Raw genomic sequence first — 16,557 nt, forward strand, 5'->3', positions numbered from 1 at the left:
AGTAGCAAAGGGAAGAAACATGTGAATCTTCACAAACTTAGTCATGCGTGCACATGTAATGTCCCAGCTACGTTTGTGTGGTTGTTCAGGAGCTAAGGATATAGTCACACTAAAACATGGGTCCAGGAGTGTTCTCTAAGTGCTAACTGGTGCCAGGGGTGACAGGTTTCATCAAAAACCAAGGGTGAATGGCAGAGAAGGGGGTGGGGGGGAATTCACACGATTGGGTATGCGGGCTGTACCACTTAACTACCTTGTCTGTGAGTAAAACTAGCAACCACCTCCATCCACTGCTCCAACAAGGGTTTTTTGGGGAGACCTCTATATTCTTCCAGGCTTGACGAGGCTTCCTCATCCAGTGCCCAACTTACAACTTCTGCCTTACACCTACTGTGTATTGAGCTATCCAGGGATTTCCAGTGTAATACAGTGTCTGTGCGGGCCACTCCCAGTGGCAGGTATAGGAATCTACATAGCTTTGTCAGTAATGGGGGCGGGGTTTGAACTTCACATTTTCTGACAATCAGGCTGGCATATAATGTTTAAATACAATTATATGACAAGCAGGGTGCATGAGAGGGGCTTACAGGGCAGTGGAAAGGGAGAGGAATTTGGATTTGTAGGAGTGCGAAGACAGAAAGCACAATATTTTGTAAAATAACCAATATTTTTTAGCACTTTCAAAACAGAGAGGGAGAGTGTGTGTGCGCGGTTTTGTTTGTGTTTATTGAAACATTTCTGGTGACACCGACAGACATTTCATGATATCTGACTGAAACCACCTGTACCCAACTATTTATCAGAAAATACATTCATTAGGGAGTTGTAACACCCCCCCCCCGCCCGAAGCTACGCCCCTGGGAAACTGTTGCCCACTCTCCTCATGGCCAAGGAGGCAAATCTCCACTATGTGTAGCGATTGGATGTTCAGGGTTCTCTCCAGCTCCAGCCTCACCTGGTGCCAGAGTCAAGTTATCACTGGGCAGTTCCACACCATGTTGACAAAATCTGCACCACCCGTAGTACATCTGGAGCAGTTTAAGTCAACAGTGTGTAGCATCGTATTTAGGCTGTGGTATATGAGATAGGTGGTATGTAAGTAGTTGAACTGGGTAAATTTGAATCTCATGTTTCCTGGGTTAGGATACATGCATTCTAGGGTCTGCTATAATAGTCTTCCATCGGGGCGCAACATTGGCAGGCCATCAGAAGCCATGTTAATCGAAGTCCAATAGACTCAAGAGATCAGTTGTGGACCTTGTCCAAATGTTAGTAACTTCTGCAACAGTTCATGTGTGGGAGGTTCCAGTTCTAACATGCCTAAGCACCAGTTCCCTTTAGACACAAAATTGTGTGTCCAGGAGGTGGCAGTCTGCATTTGGGGTCTCCAGGCTCTGAAAGGAGCCTTTAAAATAGCAGTCCTTCAGTGTGACTGTTTCTGCATCCCTCCACACCCTCATCTGTCGGACAGTGAAAACCCCTCTCTTGGAGTTGTCAGGCCCACAAGAGGTGTTTCTGGGAATATAAACTAGCACGCCCCAGTCACCAGGTTCCCCTTCCTCTAGCTGTGGAGGGCATTAGTGAGGAGTTTTCGGGCAAAGGTCAATTTCTTCCCCACGAGCAGTGCCAATAGGGCACCCTCCCTATGGGGCTCTGTGAACCCCCAAATTCAGTAGCCCCAGCACCCACCAGCCAGCAAGCAGGCCATTGTAGTTGAGCCTTAAAGTAGTATAGGTCATACTGAGGGACTCTTAGGCCTCCCCTGCACGGGCAGCTTTGAAGTGGCTGCAACAATACCCGGCTGTGCGTTCTGCCCCACATCAGTTCTTTAAACAGTGTATTTAAGGAGTTAAACCAGCCTCTGGGGATCCAGATTGGGAGATTTGCAAAGTAATAAGGGACTCAGGGCAGTATGCTCATTTTTGCCAACACCACTCTAACCATGAAGGGGAGTTTCAGCATCCACCAGAGGACAACATCTCTCCTCAAGGTTCAAAATAGGCATCTTAGGTAGCCCTCTCTAAATGTCAGAAGCCTATCTCATACGCTAAATATCCTCCAGCCTGTACATGGGCTTGCTGGTTAAAAAAACAGCACCACCCTCTCCCCACTATGGAAAATCTATTTAAAACTGATCCTTCCTTCTCTTCCCTTAACTCACATTCTTCAAATAAATGTAGGTTGATGATCATGTAATTAGATTTTGCGTGTCCTCAAACTAGCAACACTTCAGCAAGACAACTACTTTAAATGGCCTTTTTTTCTCAAGGAAAACCCGGATGGTGTTTACATCTATTCCAGGTCATTTCTGGAGTGGTCCTCCCTGAACAGGACAAGGAGACAAGCAATGCAAGACTGGTTTCTCCTTATTATGACTCATCAGGCAGGCAGAGCTTGGTTCCAGTGGCACCATGTGCAGGAAAACGACATCTGGGCATACCTGTCACACTTAGGGCTTCAAACTGAAGTACACAAAAAAGCTGATAGATTAAATGCTTGAATTCATCTCAGTCAATGGTAATTAATCACTTTCAGGGAGAGCCTGGCCTGCCTTTCAGGCTGGATTGTTCCCACAAGAGCAAGGTCAAGACTGAATTCCACATGTCTAGGTCCTAACTGAGGGTGCATGGTGTGGTAAGTACAAATGGACAGGGACGCAGCCCTGAGTTATCACCCATGGTTGAGATTGATTCAAGCATTCCATCCATCACTTTTTTGTATGCTTCATACCCACATCTGCCATTTCTAAGTGCCTTTGATAACAGAGCTTACTAGTAGCCAGTTTAATGGCACATGAATTGCCAAACCCAAAATAGAACGCTGTGTTAACCTTATGATGAATCAAACTCATGACCATAATGTTACTGTAAATGTCAGTGTTGATCATTAGCTTGCTGTGCCATATTGCTGCTCCTAAAATATAAAATACCATCAGCTAACTGTCAAAAGGCTAAAGTGCCTCAGAGACAGGTTAGGGCACCACTTGGAAGGGCAGGATTCTCAGCAGAAAGTCAAGGTGCTGGCAGAGAGGTCTGTGTTGTGTCTGAGACTTCAACAACAGGAGACAAGCTCAGTTTCAAGCCCTTGGAGATTCTTCACCAGTGGGAAGTCACACAAAAGTCAGTCTTTGTCCTCTCTCAGGTAGAAGCAACTACTGCAGGCCAACCTAGCAAAGCACAGTCACAGGCAAAGGGACAGTACTCTTCCTCCAGCTTCCAGCTCTTCTCCTTGGCAGAGGTTCCTCTTGGTTCCGGAAGTAATCTGATTTTCAGGGGGTTTGGGTGCTCCTCTTATACCCCTTTCTGCCTTTGAAGTAGGCCCACTTCAAAGAGAAGTCTCTGTTGTTTTCAAGATCCTGCCTTGCCAAGGCCAAGCCCCAGACACACCAGGGGGTTTGGAGTCTGCATTTTGTGAGGACAGGCACAGCCCTTTCAGGTGTAAGTGACCACTCCTCCCCTCCCCTCAGCCCAGATTGCCAATTAGGATATGCAGGTTACACCCCAGCTCCCTTTGTGTCACCGTCTAGAGAAGAGGTGCAAGCAGCCCAACTGTCAAACTGACCCAGACAGGGAATCCACAAACAAGTAGAGTCACAGAATGGTTTAAGCAGGAAAATGCCTATTTTCTAAAAGTGGCATTTTCAAACACACTGTCTAAAAACCAACTTCACTAAAAGATGTAGTTTTAAATTGTGTGTTGAGAGACCTCAAACTCCACATGTCCATCTGCTCCCAAAGGGAATCTGTGCTATAATAATATTTAAAGGCAGCCCCCAGGTTAACATATGAGAGAGATAGGCCTTGAGACAGTGAAAACCGAAGTTGGCAGAATTTCACTGTCAGGACATGTAAAACACATAAGTACATGTCACACCTTTAACATACTCTGCACCCTGCCCATGGGGCTACCTAGGGCCTACCTTAGAGGTGCCTTACATGTGTATAAAAAGAGAAGGTTTAAGCTTGGCAAGTGGGCACACTTGCCAAGTCGAATTGGCAGTTTAAAAATGCACTCACAGACACTGCAGTGGCAGGTCTGAGCTATGTTTACAGGGCTACTAATGTGGGTAGCACAACCGGTGCTGCAGGCCCACTAGTAGCATTTGATTTACATGCCTTGGGCACTTCTAGTGCACTTTACTAGGGACTTACTAGTAAATCAAAAAAGCCAATCATGGATAAGCCAATGTACACATATCATTGATACAGGGAACACTTACACTTTCGCACTGGTCAGCAGTGGTAAAGTGTCCAGAGCAAACAAAAACAGCAAAAACAGAGTCCAGAACACAGAAGCAACCTGGTAAGTAGAGGCAAAAAGTTGTGGGAGACCATGCCAATGATGCCAAGTCTAACAATTGTCATTCTTGCTTTCTACATTTTACAGATTATTGTGGCACCATGGTCATTGAAGATGAGGAAGCGGCGATTGGACTGACTCTGGATGACACCAAACCAGATGGCTCGGTTGCTGCAATTATGGGGTAAATATTTACAGTTTGTGTAAAGGTTGTATTCTGCTAAAGGTGTGCATTGACGGGCAGTTAAAGGAAGAATGCCAAATAGGCCTTTCACACCAAACATCTGGTTGGATTCAGGCAGATCTTTGAGTCTATACATAGTTGCTTTTTTAATTTGCTTGCTAGCAGAAGTGTTGCTAAATACATAAAAAAGAGAGGAAAGTATGTAGATAACCAGTAAATAGTATCAATAAGGGACCACATTGCAGTAAAAATATATTTTTGGTACTTAATGTTTTATGTAGCTCACCATATACAGTAATGTGTTTTGTAGGTGACAATTATTCAACAGCATTAAATTTTGTAATCATCTTCATTAAAGCAATTTAATTTCATGTATAGTATAATATTCATAAAATGCAATGTTATATCATGTGCAATGGTGCTGGCTAAAGCATATCAATAGTAAGGTTGTAGTCATACGTCTAATGACACCTGAATTGATATCATCTTCTGTAAGGTTGTGCCTCTTTTGCATAGTCACCCCGATTCATTGCTGACTGGTAATGCTGTTTTTTTAACTCTACACACAAGGGCACTGATGTCCAGGTCCCGGTGTATGTTTGTTAACCCTTAAAACTTAAAAATGGGCTAATCTCCAGTTGATGTATTTAACTTCACAGCAAGGCTATAGTATATGGTGCAGGAAAATACACAATTGGCATGGAAAGTTAAATGTCACCTGAGGACTGCAGTACTTTTTGTATTACCCACTAGAATGGCAAACAAAGCCTGGCTTTAGGCCTACCGGTGTGGCCTGAGTGCTGCAGCTTTTAAACCTGCAAACACACCTGTAAAAATAATCCTCTGCAGAGGAAAAACCCTACTTTTAAATATTACATGTCACCCCTACTTAAGCCTTGTAGCTCAGAAGGCAGGGTACTTAGTATTTAAAAGTACTACATTCAGGAATTTAATGTTAGCATGTACCTATGGTGATTAGCCCTGAAGGAACCTTCATTGAAAAGGAATGTGAGAAACACTAGAATTCTAAATAAAATCATGAATCTGCTCTTTCCAGTTGGAGACAAGCTATTTTAAACACAATTTGATGTGTTCATTAAAATCCAATTCAATGGTGAAGTCAGATTTTTAACACATATTTAGGAAATGTAACTTTTAAAAAGTTTGGCTTTACCTGCCTGAGCCTCAAGTGGCAAACTAATTTTAGCCGCTGGCAGATGGCCCTGTGCAATGATTCCCCCTACGGTGAAAACACCTTCCAGAGCAGGAACAATGGCTTAGTCCTTTTCACAGATGTGAGGTATGTAACAGATATCAGCTCAGGAACAACAGTAGGGAAGGGCCCAGTAACTTCATTAACCCAAAAGGGACCAGGGTGAGGCACACCCATTCATAGTTAAGTGTAAAGGTAGACCTGGTAAAAAGAAGCCTTTTGTCATATAGACCCTCTGGAGCTAGTTTGGCCCTGACCCACTGAGGGTTGGAGGAGGAGCTGGTTCCAGAACCACTTTGGTGTAGTTGAAGAGGAAGTGACTGCTCATTTCCCTAAACATACACCTGGAAAGCACACAAGCTCCATCGAGGGGCAGAAAGATTCTGGCAGGTTTGATTGGCCTCAGAGTAGTGCACTGTGGGATAGTTTTGCAGAAAGGCAACCCGGATGTGCTGCACAAGTGCCCTTAGTAACTAAGTTGGCTGACCTCCTTTGTGTCACCTGGGACAAAACAAGCTGCAAGAGACCTTTTTCCTCAAGAGTCTGCTAATCAACAGGCACTGGACCAGGACTGGACCCTGCAGGTGGCTTCTGGTGGAGTAAGTCCTGGTCCCTAAGTGCTAACCTTCAGTTCCTGGCAGCTGTAAGGTGGCTGAGAAATGCTGCCGAAGAAAATCTTAAACGTTGAAACTTTGCAGCTTCAGAGGGTCCGCTCGACCATGGAGCTAGGGCAATCATTGTTTGTGTGTCACAAATTTCATTACCACTTTAATATCAATATGAGGTGCTCCAGGGACTCTATGGTCCCAATAAAAGGCAGGCAAACTCAAATTAATGTATGGTTTCATGCATTAAATTTACTCACACAAATAACATGTTGACCAAAATCGATCTTAGCACATGTAGAAATGGTCTGCAGAAAAACTTCTCCCTACTATTACAAGTTGTAAAGAAACAAGAAAAAGATGAACACTAACTCAAAGTGTTTGTTGCAATACAGTGCAAAGTCGATGTATACCAACTTGAAAAAATTAAATTACTACAGCATAGCAATATATAATACTATTTAGGAGATATTTTCGGTATTAACAGACACAAAATATGGTATAATTACTCACTGGCCTGACTGGCACATAGAAATGTAATGACCACCAGTCCAAATCGAAATCTTTCAAGCCTGAAATAAGTGTCCATGGGCATTCATTTACATGACACGCAAATTTACGAAAGTGGATATATTTGTCTACCTAAGGCTGCCCACCTCCTCATCTCTTTCTGGGGGATATTCTGCCAAATCCTGTGCACACCTTAGCACTGTTTTTTGTGAGAAGATGGTGCATGTGCTGGGCCATCTCATAGGTGGCAGGTCAGATATTTGTCGATAAGTGTCCAGATGAAATTCAGATCCGTTCGTAAGAAAATTAGCCCCTTCCTACTTATTAAGCTGTTTAATCCTATTTATGTGCATCCCTTATGAACATGGATTTATCATGCTGGAATACAGAAGAGGCACAAATAAGAGCATATCGACAGGAAATTATATCAAAACTAGAAATACGTCTCAGCCACAAGTTCAATCTCAATGCTAAAAACACATATCAGAGAATACTCCAGAGTATAAAAATGTTCATATCTTTATTATCCTGATTTGTTGAAGACTGACTCTGGAAGCATATCGAGTGGCCACCATGTTGGATAGTGCAATCCATTTTCAGGACCTGACAACCATTTACTCCCCAAATCAATGCTATTTTATTCCAGGGCCAATGAACACGGTGGAAGGTGAAATTTAGTGAATGTGAACTTCCTATTGATGAAGAGGAAGTTGAAAGAAAAGCCTAGGCTCATGGACAACTTCCTCATGCAGTAAACAAGTGCAAAAGTCTGCAACATATGTCATGACATTATTTAAAATGTCAGTGCAATTTTCCCACATCCATGTAGCATATGGACACATTCCTCAGATGTCTAGTTGCATGTGGACAGATGGAACTGGTTTGTCTACCTCAGAGGAATAAGCACCCCTGTATAACAATGCCACTGACGTTCAAGTCAACAACAATTTATCAACAATGAAAAAATTCATTGGCATATGAAAGTCAACATTTTTTTACTGTTACAATATTTTTTAAAGTTAAAGTGAAGATCCACCTCAAACACACTGAGGGGGTCATTCTGACCCTGGCGGTCCAAGACCGCCAGGGCCACGAATGACGGAAGCACCGCCAACAGGCTGGCGGTGCTTCCAAGCCCATTCTGACCGCGGCAGTAAAGCCTCGGTCAGAAAACGGGGGCCGGTGGTTTCCCGCCATTTATGCCCCGGCTGGGCGAATCCGCCAGGGCAGCGCTGCAAGCAGCGCTGCCCTGGGGATTCTGACCCCCTTACCGCCAGCCTGTTTCTGGCGGTTTTCACCGCCAGGAAGAGGCTGGCGGTAAGGGGTGCCCTGGGGCCCCTGGGGGCCCCTGCACTGCTCATGCCACTGGCATGGGCAGTGCAGGGGCCCCCTAACAGGGCCCCATGAAGCTTTTCACTGTCTGCCTAGCAGACAGTGAAAAGCGCGACGGGTGCAACTGCACCCGTCGCACCGCCGGCTCCATTCGGAGCCGGCTCCTGTGTTGCGGCCCCCATTCCCGCTGGGCTGGCCGGCGCTGACTTGGCTAGCGCCCGCCGGCCCAGCAGGAATGTCGGAATGCAGGAAGCAGTATTTTGCCTGCATGGCGGCCAAATGCCGGTTCCCGCCGCCCGCCAGAGTCGGAATGATGGCCTTAGACTCCTCACCGATGCCCCAACTAACTTCTGGAATAAATATGTATTATATAAAACTACTACCCTTTCAACATTACATCCTACCCCCACCACTCACCAACTAACCCATAAACTAACATTATTTTGTACCAGTAAACCCGAAGGCACCCCACTGATTGTTCAAATACTTTTTACAGAGCCTTGGCCTGCATGTGTTTGGTGCCCAGCATGTTTAAACATCCAATGAAGTCTGATAAGGGAGACCTCATGACTGGGAGGGAGAGGAAGTGTAATGGGGAAGTACTGAGTGATACTAATACCATAAAGATGTCCTAACAATTGTGATGCTGCAATTCTACTTAAACTGAGTAATTGTATAGCACAAACTGTGCCTTCATCATAGACCAAATTGCAAGTTGAGTCTCCGCCATATTCCTTGCAAAGTCAATTACAGCATGTGTGAGGCTCCGAATGGCCCTTCTATTTGGAAAGTCTTCTACCAAAACCAAGACACAATACCATTAGGGAAATCTCTCTTGACAGTGCTGCTAGATCCTATTGTTAATGACAGACTGTCTCTGGACCAGATCACTGATAACCTGTCAGTGTACCCAGGTTATCTGAATGCTCCACCATGGTCACTGTGGAAGTGCATTGACCATCCAGTATGGTGTCCTGACATGTCATGCCTGCATGTATGCTAGGCTTTGAGTAATCTTTGTGTCCCCCTCAGTGCTTGCCAAAGTCCGTGGCACCACCCATTTACAAGTGAACACAGTTTATTATCATTTTCTTGTAAAGGTTTTGCAGCTGATGCTGCTGGCAGGGTGCAACGCTCCTCTGCTCTAGCGGAGGAGCCGCCGCTGACTGAAATGTTACTTGTGCTCCAAACCAATCAGTTGTTAATTGAAAAAACCTCCTATTTGCACATTATTTTTATTGGCTAACAGTACACATGTCTTCTTGCACAGAAATAATCATATGTTTTATTAATGCACAACACAGTGAAAACGATGAACTATTTCTGCTCATTAACAATATCCACATGTTTACAGTCACGGCTCGTGGGGATATCTGGGGGTGGGGTGGGGTGGCACACGGGGGCGGGCACAAGGGGGAATAACAAAATAAGTATATTTGTTTAAAAACATACCTCTGATCCCGTGCCGTTCCTCTCCTTCCTCGCCAGATACTGCAGGCACAGGCTCCCAGCCTGCCCCACAGCCATTCCTGACGCTGCTTAAAGCAGCGTCAGGATTGGCTGGAAGCGCCCAGCCAGGCCGCTTCCAGGCAGACTGGGAGCCTGTGCAGGCTCTCTCCAGCCCAGCAACTCAGTTGCTGGGCTGGAGAGAGCCCTGTGGGCATGTGTGTTTGGCCAGCCCGAGACGGCCGACCAAACACACATGGGCTCTGAGGAGAGGGCACAGTGCAATCCCCTCTGCTCATCACCCCCAGTGGCCTGCCCCTTTCTAAAGAAAGGGATAATAAACACAATTTATTATCCCTTCCTTGTGAAAAGATTTGCAGCGGTTGCTGCTGGCTGGGGTGGGGGCGCTCCTCCGCCCTTATTGAGGAGCCGCCCCTGCATGTTTATGTCATGTTGCAACATAAGAATATTATTTCCGGGGGAAAATTAGTGAAATATTATTTTGTTACATAAAAATAGAGACCATGGTTTACAGCCGAATCTCATTAATTTCCTGAAACCAAATAACCACCTGAACATACAAAGCTCATTGACACCAAATAAACACTAATTTCTTCTGAAATGTGACAAGCGCTCTTGTTGATGCCGCCTAGTTATGCTAATTGAACCAAAACATGTTGGGTGTTATTTTTCTAATAAAATATTTAATTTCTATACCTTGTTTAAAAACACTGACTCAACTCTCATATAGTTTTTATTTGTACTGAAAAGTTGGGCATGCTTCTCCCAGGCCAGAAATACGGAGTGTGAAAAACTTCCCACTCTAAATCAAGCAGAGCAAAATTCCATGCTGCAATTTAGCTCTGCCTGACTTAGAATCCGGGCCATAATGTCTTAAAACAGGGTTGCTTACTGGTCCCTTTATGGCTTAGCCTGCTACTAGCACAACTTTCGATGTGCCCTTGTGCAAGGTATTTGCCTTTCTCCTAAAGTTGGCAATGTGTGCATTTGTATAATGCTTTCTGCTGAGGTTTGATCATACCTCACCAGTCACTAATCAGCCTGCAATGCCAGCGCAACTCATTATCATATTACTGCGATAGTAAGAAATTAACCAGAAAGAAATAGAAAATGAAAGCTTGGTTTCGGGTAATCTGACAACTGTATTTTCTCGGTCGGTGCCACCTATAAATATCTTGGTATAATGTTTTTTGTGACATGCTGTCTCGGAAGGCATTCTGAGATTTTACGTTGTCCAGAACAACAGTGGGAGTGTACTTCAGTGCCCTAATAGTAAAACTGCTTGTAAGTGAAAGTGAGAAAGTTGTATTTACTCAGTTTCCATCTTACAATCATTTAAAAGGCAAGTGCCTAAAGCCAAGTCTTGACTGTCTGAGTTCAATTCTTCATGCTATAGGGTTAGAAGTTGGCCTTTCATCACTGGAATAAATAGTGGAAACTGAACTTTTGAAGTTTATGTTCAAATTATGATATACGACTTCCTGTTATAATAATTATGGCATAATATTTTCTAGCATTAAGACTACAAATAACTCTGTGTTCACAGTAACAACAGAAAGGAAGGTGTCCTCATTTGTGATCACTGACTGTCATTATCAAAGCATGGTCATCCTCAAATCTGTGCCTTAAAGTCTAAGGTCCCTATCACAATGCAGAATGCTTTGCACAAGGAATATGACTGCCATAAAAAGGGAGGCAAAACGTTTTGGAGGAAAGAGTAACCTAACTACAAAAGAAATGTATATTTGCGAACTCAAAAAGTGGTCATAGTTTATCATAAAAGGCAGTGGCCATACACTGCAGTACCTTCTTATCAAAGCTCAGAATGTGCTTTGCTATAGATTTTCTACTGACTTTCTCTCTAGGTAAAGTATCAAAATACTAACTCCTATTGTCTTGAGATGCATCAACTGTTTAGAAACCAGATCATTGAGACTTGAATAATTTATTGTCAAATAGGGTAGCGGCAAATATAACGTTTTGCGGGCATTGTTGTCAGAATAGGATACATTTCAAAGATGGCATTTGAATACGCTTTGAAAACACTTGAAATACATTGAACCATTTTAAAGCTGATCTCAACAGGTTAATGTTTATTCAGAGTTTCTTTGTAAGCAACTTTTATCATTGTGCACTATAGGAGACAGTCCAATTGGGCCCCAAGTGCAATAGATGTTTAAAAATATGCATACAAGATATACGTTTTGTATATATTTTCCACAATGCAGAGATTTCCAATGAGTACACTGTGGAAATCTTTCAGGTACTCATGGCAGAAATATGAAGAAACATATTTTTCACTTTTTTTCTCCACATGAAAAATATTTTGTGCATTAAGAGCTCTCATCCTTTATTTCTTGCTGAATATTCACAAACCTGCACACCCTGTCTCCAATGAGAGAGTTGCTTCAATTGAGAACCAGCAAAACTGATGGATTATCCACAGCACGAAAAGTCAGCACGACTGAACCTACAGATAAGTATCTGGAAATTTCAGCCCCAGAACAATTTTTAAACACAGGGCCTCCTTACGAGTTAGTCGGTCAGACGAGACGACCGCCAAACTTGCGGAGAGGATGCAGTGGCATTTTACCCCCCTCCCCCCCGGGCATATTACAATGTTCCCGCCGGGCTGACGGGTGGGAACATGGGAACATTGTATTACGCCTTTCCTGCACTGGGCTGACCGGTGGGAACAGTGCCACAGTATTTGTCTTGGCTACTTTACGTGAGCCAAGGCCAATATCGCAGCTCACCAGCACCATCGGAATGCACACTGTCTGCAAAGCAGATAGTGCGAATTCCGATGGTGCTGTGCAGGGGGTACCCTTGCACTACCCATGCTATGGACATGGGCAGTGCAGCAGCTCCCCTGTGGACTCCGGCACTAGCTTTCCACCAGCCTTTCCATGCCAGGGTGACGCCATGGAAAAGCTGGCACAAAGCTGAGTTGAAATCAGCACAGTGGTGCTGAGCTCAGCGCCTGTGTGGCTAAGTACAACTCAGACCGCCGTCAGCCCGATGTTACTGGCAGTGATAATGCTTCCCTGGTGGGTCCGCCTGCCAGGATTGTAATGTGGCAGTCGGGCCACCGCACTCCAGGCACTCGGACTGCCACACTCGTATGAGGCCTATAATCTCTGCTTAACTCCCAAAATGCTCAACAAGATAACTTATACAGTTCACATTTATGACATGTGAAATGTGTACAGAGCAGCATATTGATGCCATTGCATCACTGAAAGTATTCCAAAATCCCTGTAAGGAATATTGCTCCAAATGCCACAAAAGTTTTTAGTCTCGAATGTGATACAGCTCTAATGCAATACCTCAAAAGCTCCCTACAAATTGCTCTTTAAGGGATGGCAAATTTCAAAACGTGTAACCATTAAATAAATTAAAAAAACATATGTTGGCTGCCTGCTGTGCTGTAAGCTAGCGAAAATGCTTTTTTAAGTTTTAAAACAACAGTTGAGCACCTGGATAGTGCGAGGCAAGAAGCTGCGTAAACCTGATTCATTTACTCTAGAAGTCAACATCTGCATTTGAAATATCACAGATGTATTTTAATTTCTGTGTTTCTTTGATTCATTTTTTTTACATTTTTTCGCTAAGGTTTATTCTTGCTCGAAAATCCAGAAGACTGGCCAGTCTCACCAAAGATGAAAGGTAAGATTCTTTTGATGTGTAAATATTTCTCTTTACTCTGGCCCCTCTCCTTTTCTTTCCTATTACTGTTGCTGCAGCGCTCTTGCTTGTTTCCACTGTTGCTCTAAATGCAGTACTAATCCATTAGTGGAAGCCCTGGTGCACCTCATCGCATTGGCCTTTTAGAGCAGTCTTCCAATGGCTGTATGTTAAAAGAAAATTAAAACAAATGTACCTTGAATAGCATTATAATCCTTAGGGTAGAGCATTAATCATAGGGTCTGATTCATAAACTGCCTTTTGTAGTATGTAGTTTACAAATCTGCCTCTCCTATACTTATATGTGCAGAGTTCTCCACTCTAAATGCAGTCTCTGCACATGTTAGTATAGGTTTTAGTTGTAAACGTAGGAGGGGCTCACAGAAGTGGCTGGGACAAGGGCCATACTTTCTACTAAAGGGGAAGGGGTTAGGAATGAGTAAAGAGGGGTTTAGAAAGGGCTAGGGAGAGCTTTAGGAAGGGATGTCACCCACCCAAATAATAGGTTTCTCTAAAGAAAAAAATATTTTTTGTTATGCATTAATTATTATTTAAATTGATGTATAGAATTAATTCTAAGTAATTTAATTCCATCGAAATAGAAACTAATACTTACATTCAAAAACGTTTGCTAAAATATTTAATAATTAAATAGGAAATATGTACTATTTTTAGATTTTGCGAACATTAAATTAAACTTATATTTTTACCTGTTTAAAATAATTCATGCTAACATTATTCCGTATGGGTTTTTTTAAAAGTCCTTTCCTCCACTGCTTTTTATAGGAGGGTGTTGCAGTACTATTGGTTGGCCATTTGTGGTGATGAACTTGCTAAATGTTTTGGAGTAATACCTTAAAGTAATCCATTCGGCTTCAACTCCCTTTTTTAGTGGTTGAGAATATGTGAGTCACACTTCTGTAGCGAATTCACACTTGCTTTTTGTGAATAATCAAAAAGTAGTATACTTACTCAAAAGTATCACTTACTCAAAAGTGTACCTTTCCTTTGTAAATCAGGCCAATAGACTACAGATGGGTGACGAGGTGATGGAAGGTGCATAAGTCGGTGTCCAGTAAACCTGCAAAGTGCATAAGTTGGTGTCCAGTAATCGAACAATGGAGATCTAATAGACTGGAAACATGGGAAGAAAACCAGCAGTCATTCAGCAAGAAGTGGCATTTTAGCAAGAAAAGATACATTATTGTTTATTGAATCAGTCAATTTAGAGAGGGACTAGACAGGCAGGACATGACTAGATAGATTCCTGGGTACGTACACCAACCAAACAATGCACCTCTATCATGCAATAGAAACATAATTCTCCCAATTTCAACTGCTTTGTGAATTGACTACTTCATAGCAACCAAGATGACCCTTACATTTTAAGAGCAATACAACAGGCTGATACTGTACCTTGTGTTAGGTAATTGGACTAAATAAACATCATAGAAACACATCACCAGTTCACATCAGCTGGAGGAATCACGTGTTTTAAAATTAAAAGCTAAGCCTCATTATGAGGTGCCTGCTAACCCTCTCAGTAGCGGTGCCCTCTGCGTTACCTGTACCAGGAGTTCCAATAACACTGAGGGAGAAACTACTGGGAGATTTCAAGCGGACTCTGAAGGTCCTCTTCGAAAAGAAAAATTACAGAGGAAGTTAGTCATTGAGATTTCAGGTGTTTTCAGGCACTGATGACTCTGGGTGGAATTCACTGGGTCTGAAGATTTATCACGGACCTTGTAATTCCGATGGGACCAATAGCAGTTCAGTTACCATAAGAAGTAGAGGGCAAGTCAGAATGATGTTCTTAATGTACATAAGATATGAGCCTTCTAATAATAATCACATGGAATGCATATGTGTGTGATACCTTCATTTTATTTTGTATTAATGTTATCTGGGGAAAACTATTAAAATTAAGGCTTCCCAAAAAATAAGTTGTGATAAGTTTTTGAAGACTCATCAGAACCCTCTTTATAAATGGAACATTAACGCACAAAATGTTTTATTTTTTATTTGTGGCTTTTTCCACAGGAAAAGAAGAATCTGTGAGCTCTATGCAAAGGTTTTAGGATGCCAAGAAGCTTTACATGTAAGGTCAATTTGGGTATTTTGGAAGCTGTTATACATCTCCGGACACAGAGGATGAATGATGATCACCTTTTTATTGTCTAACTGTAACTTGAAATGGCAACATCACACATATATTGTCATCCTTGAGCCTTCAAGGACGAAATCAGCAGCATGTTATAGATGTTGTATCCCCTGCCACAACAAATCAAGCACAATATGAATAATGAAGACATAAACAGCATATCTCATATTGCTGTTAGTAGCAGTTTATTTTATGCTGCCAAAACATCAAAGTGTTTGTGATAGTTGCCCACTTACTACTAGTTTTATGTACAAAAAGGGGGACTGTTCATTGGAATTTTCTGATATGTAATTAGTAAAGGAAATATCAAGAAAGATATAGAGTCAATTTAACCAATTTGTCACACTGTTGAATGATCCTCAGTGACATACATTTGTGAAGCAGGTTTATGCACAAGAATACTTGCCAATCAATCATTGGCTCAAGAACATCCCCTTTCATGGCATTACAGAATCTCCCACATTCAATCTTGTATTACAGACAAATCCCAAACATTCTATCTTTCTGCCATATCTGATATATTACATCCCTTCTGTCTTCATAATATTAATGAGCAACACTCCTTTTCCTCCTACTTCTCTACCTCCTCCTCCTCCAATTCCTCAATAAAATAAACATACATATGCACTAGATGTTATTCTTAAACTATAAATTACTTTAAAAAACTGTGTAATATTAGTTCAATCATCAGTGCTTTATATACACAGCTTTTAAAATCAGAACACTTTCAATATATTTTATATTTTAAGATCCTAAAGACTGTAAAAAACAATTGTCCATCAGATTAATATTTTTGAATCACTATCCAAAGTTCAAAATATCCATCTAAGGGTGTAGAACCATCAAGAACATGTGTCATCAGTTCAACTTTTTTTCATATTAAGACTATAACTACTTGCCTCAAGCAATACCAATTCTGTTTTCACTGTGCCCTGAAGTGACACAATAGAACTGATGTGTTCGCAGGTGCACGCAAACTAAGGTCACTATGATATAAGAGCACAGCATGCAAAACATACAAACTGGTGTAAACAGATGAGCGGTCTTGGAAATTAGTCATAGCACACATGGTACAGGGATTACAAAAGTTGTAACAGCA

General features: G+C 42.4%; 1 protein-coding gene across 1 annotated transcript in view; it reads left to right on the top strand.

Annotated features, from left to right (window-relative positions):
- The window catches only part of LOC138249943 (amine oxidase [flavin-containing] B-like), a 321,621-nt gene that overhangs the window by 265,720 nt on the left and 39,344 nt on the right, over positions 1-16,557 (top strand). The window contains exons 9-11 of the mRNA XM_069204199.1: positions 4,387-4,483; positions 13,226-13,279; positions 15,338-15,395. Of these exons, the coding sequence (XP_069060300.1) occupies positions 4,387-4,483; positions 13,226-13,279; positions 15,338-15,395 (209 nt within the window). The remainder of the gene's footprint in view (positions 1-4,386; positions 4,484-13,225; positions 13,280-15,337; positions 15,396-16,557) is intronic.

This window comes from Pleurodeles waltl, chromosome 8 (assembly GCF_031143425.1).
Source record: "Pleurodeles waltl isolate 20211129_DDA chromosome 8, aPleWal1.hap1.20221129, whole genome shotgun sequence".
Classification (NCBI taxonomy): domain Eukaryota; kingdom Metazoa; phylum Chordata; class Amphibia; order Caudata; family Salamandridae; genus Pleurodeles; species Pleurodeles waltl.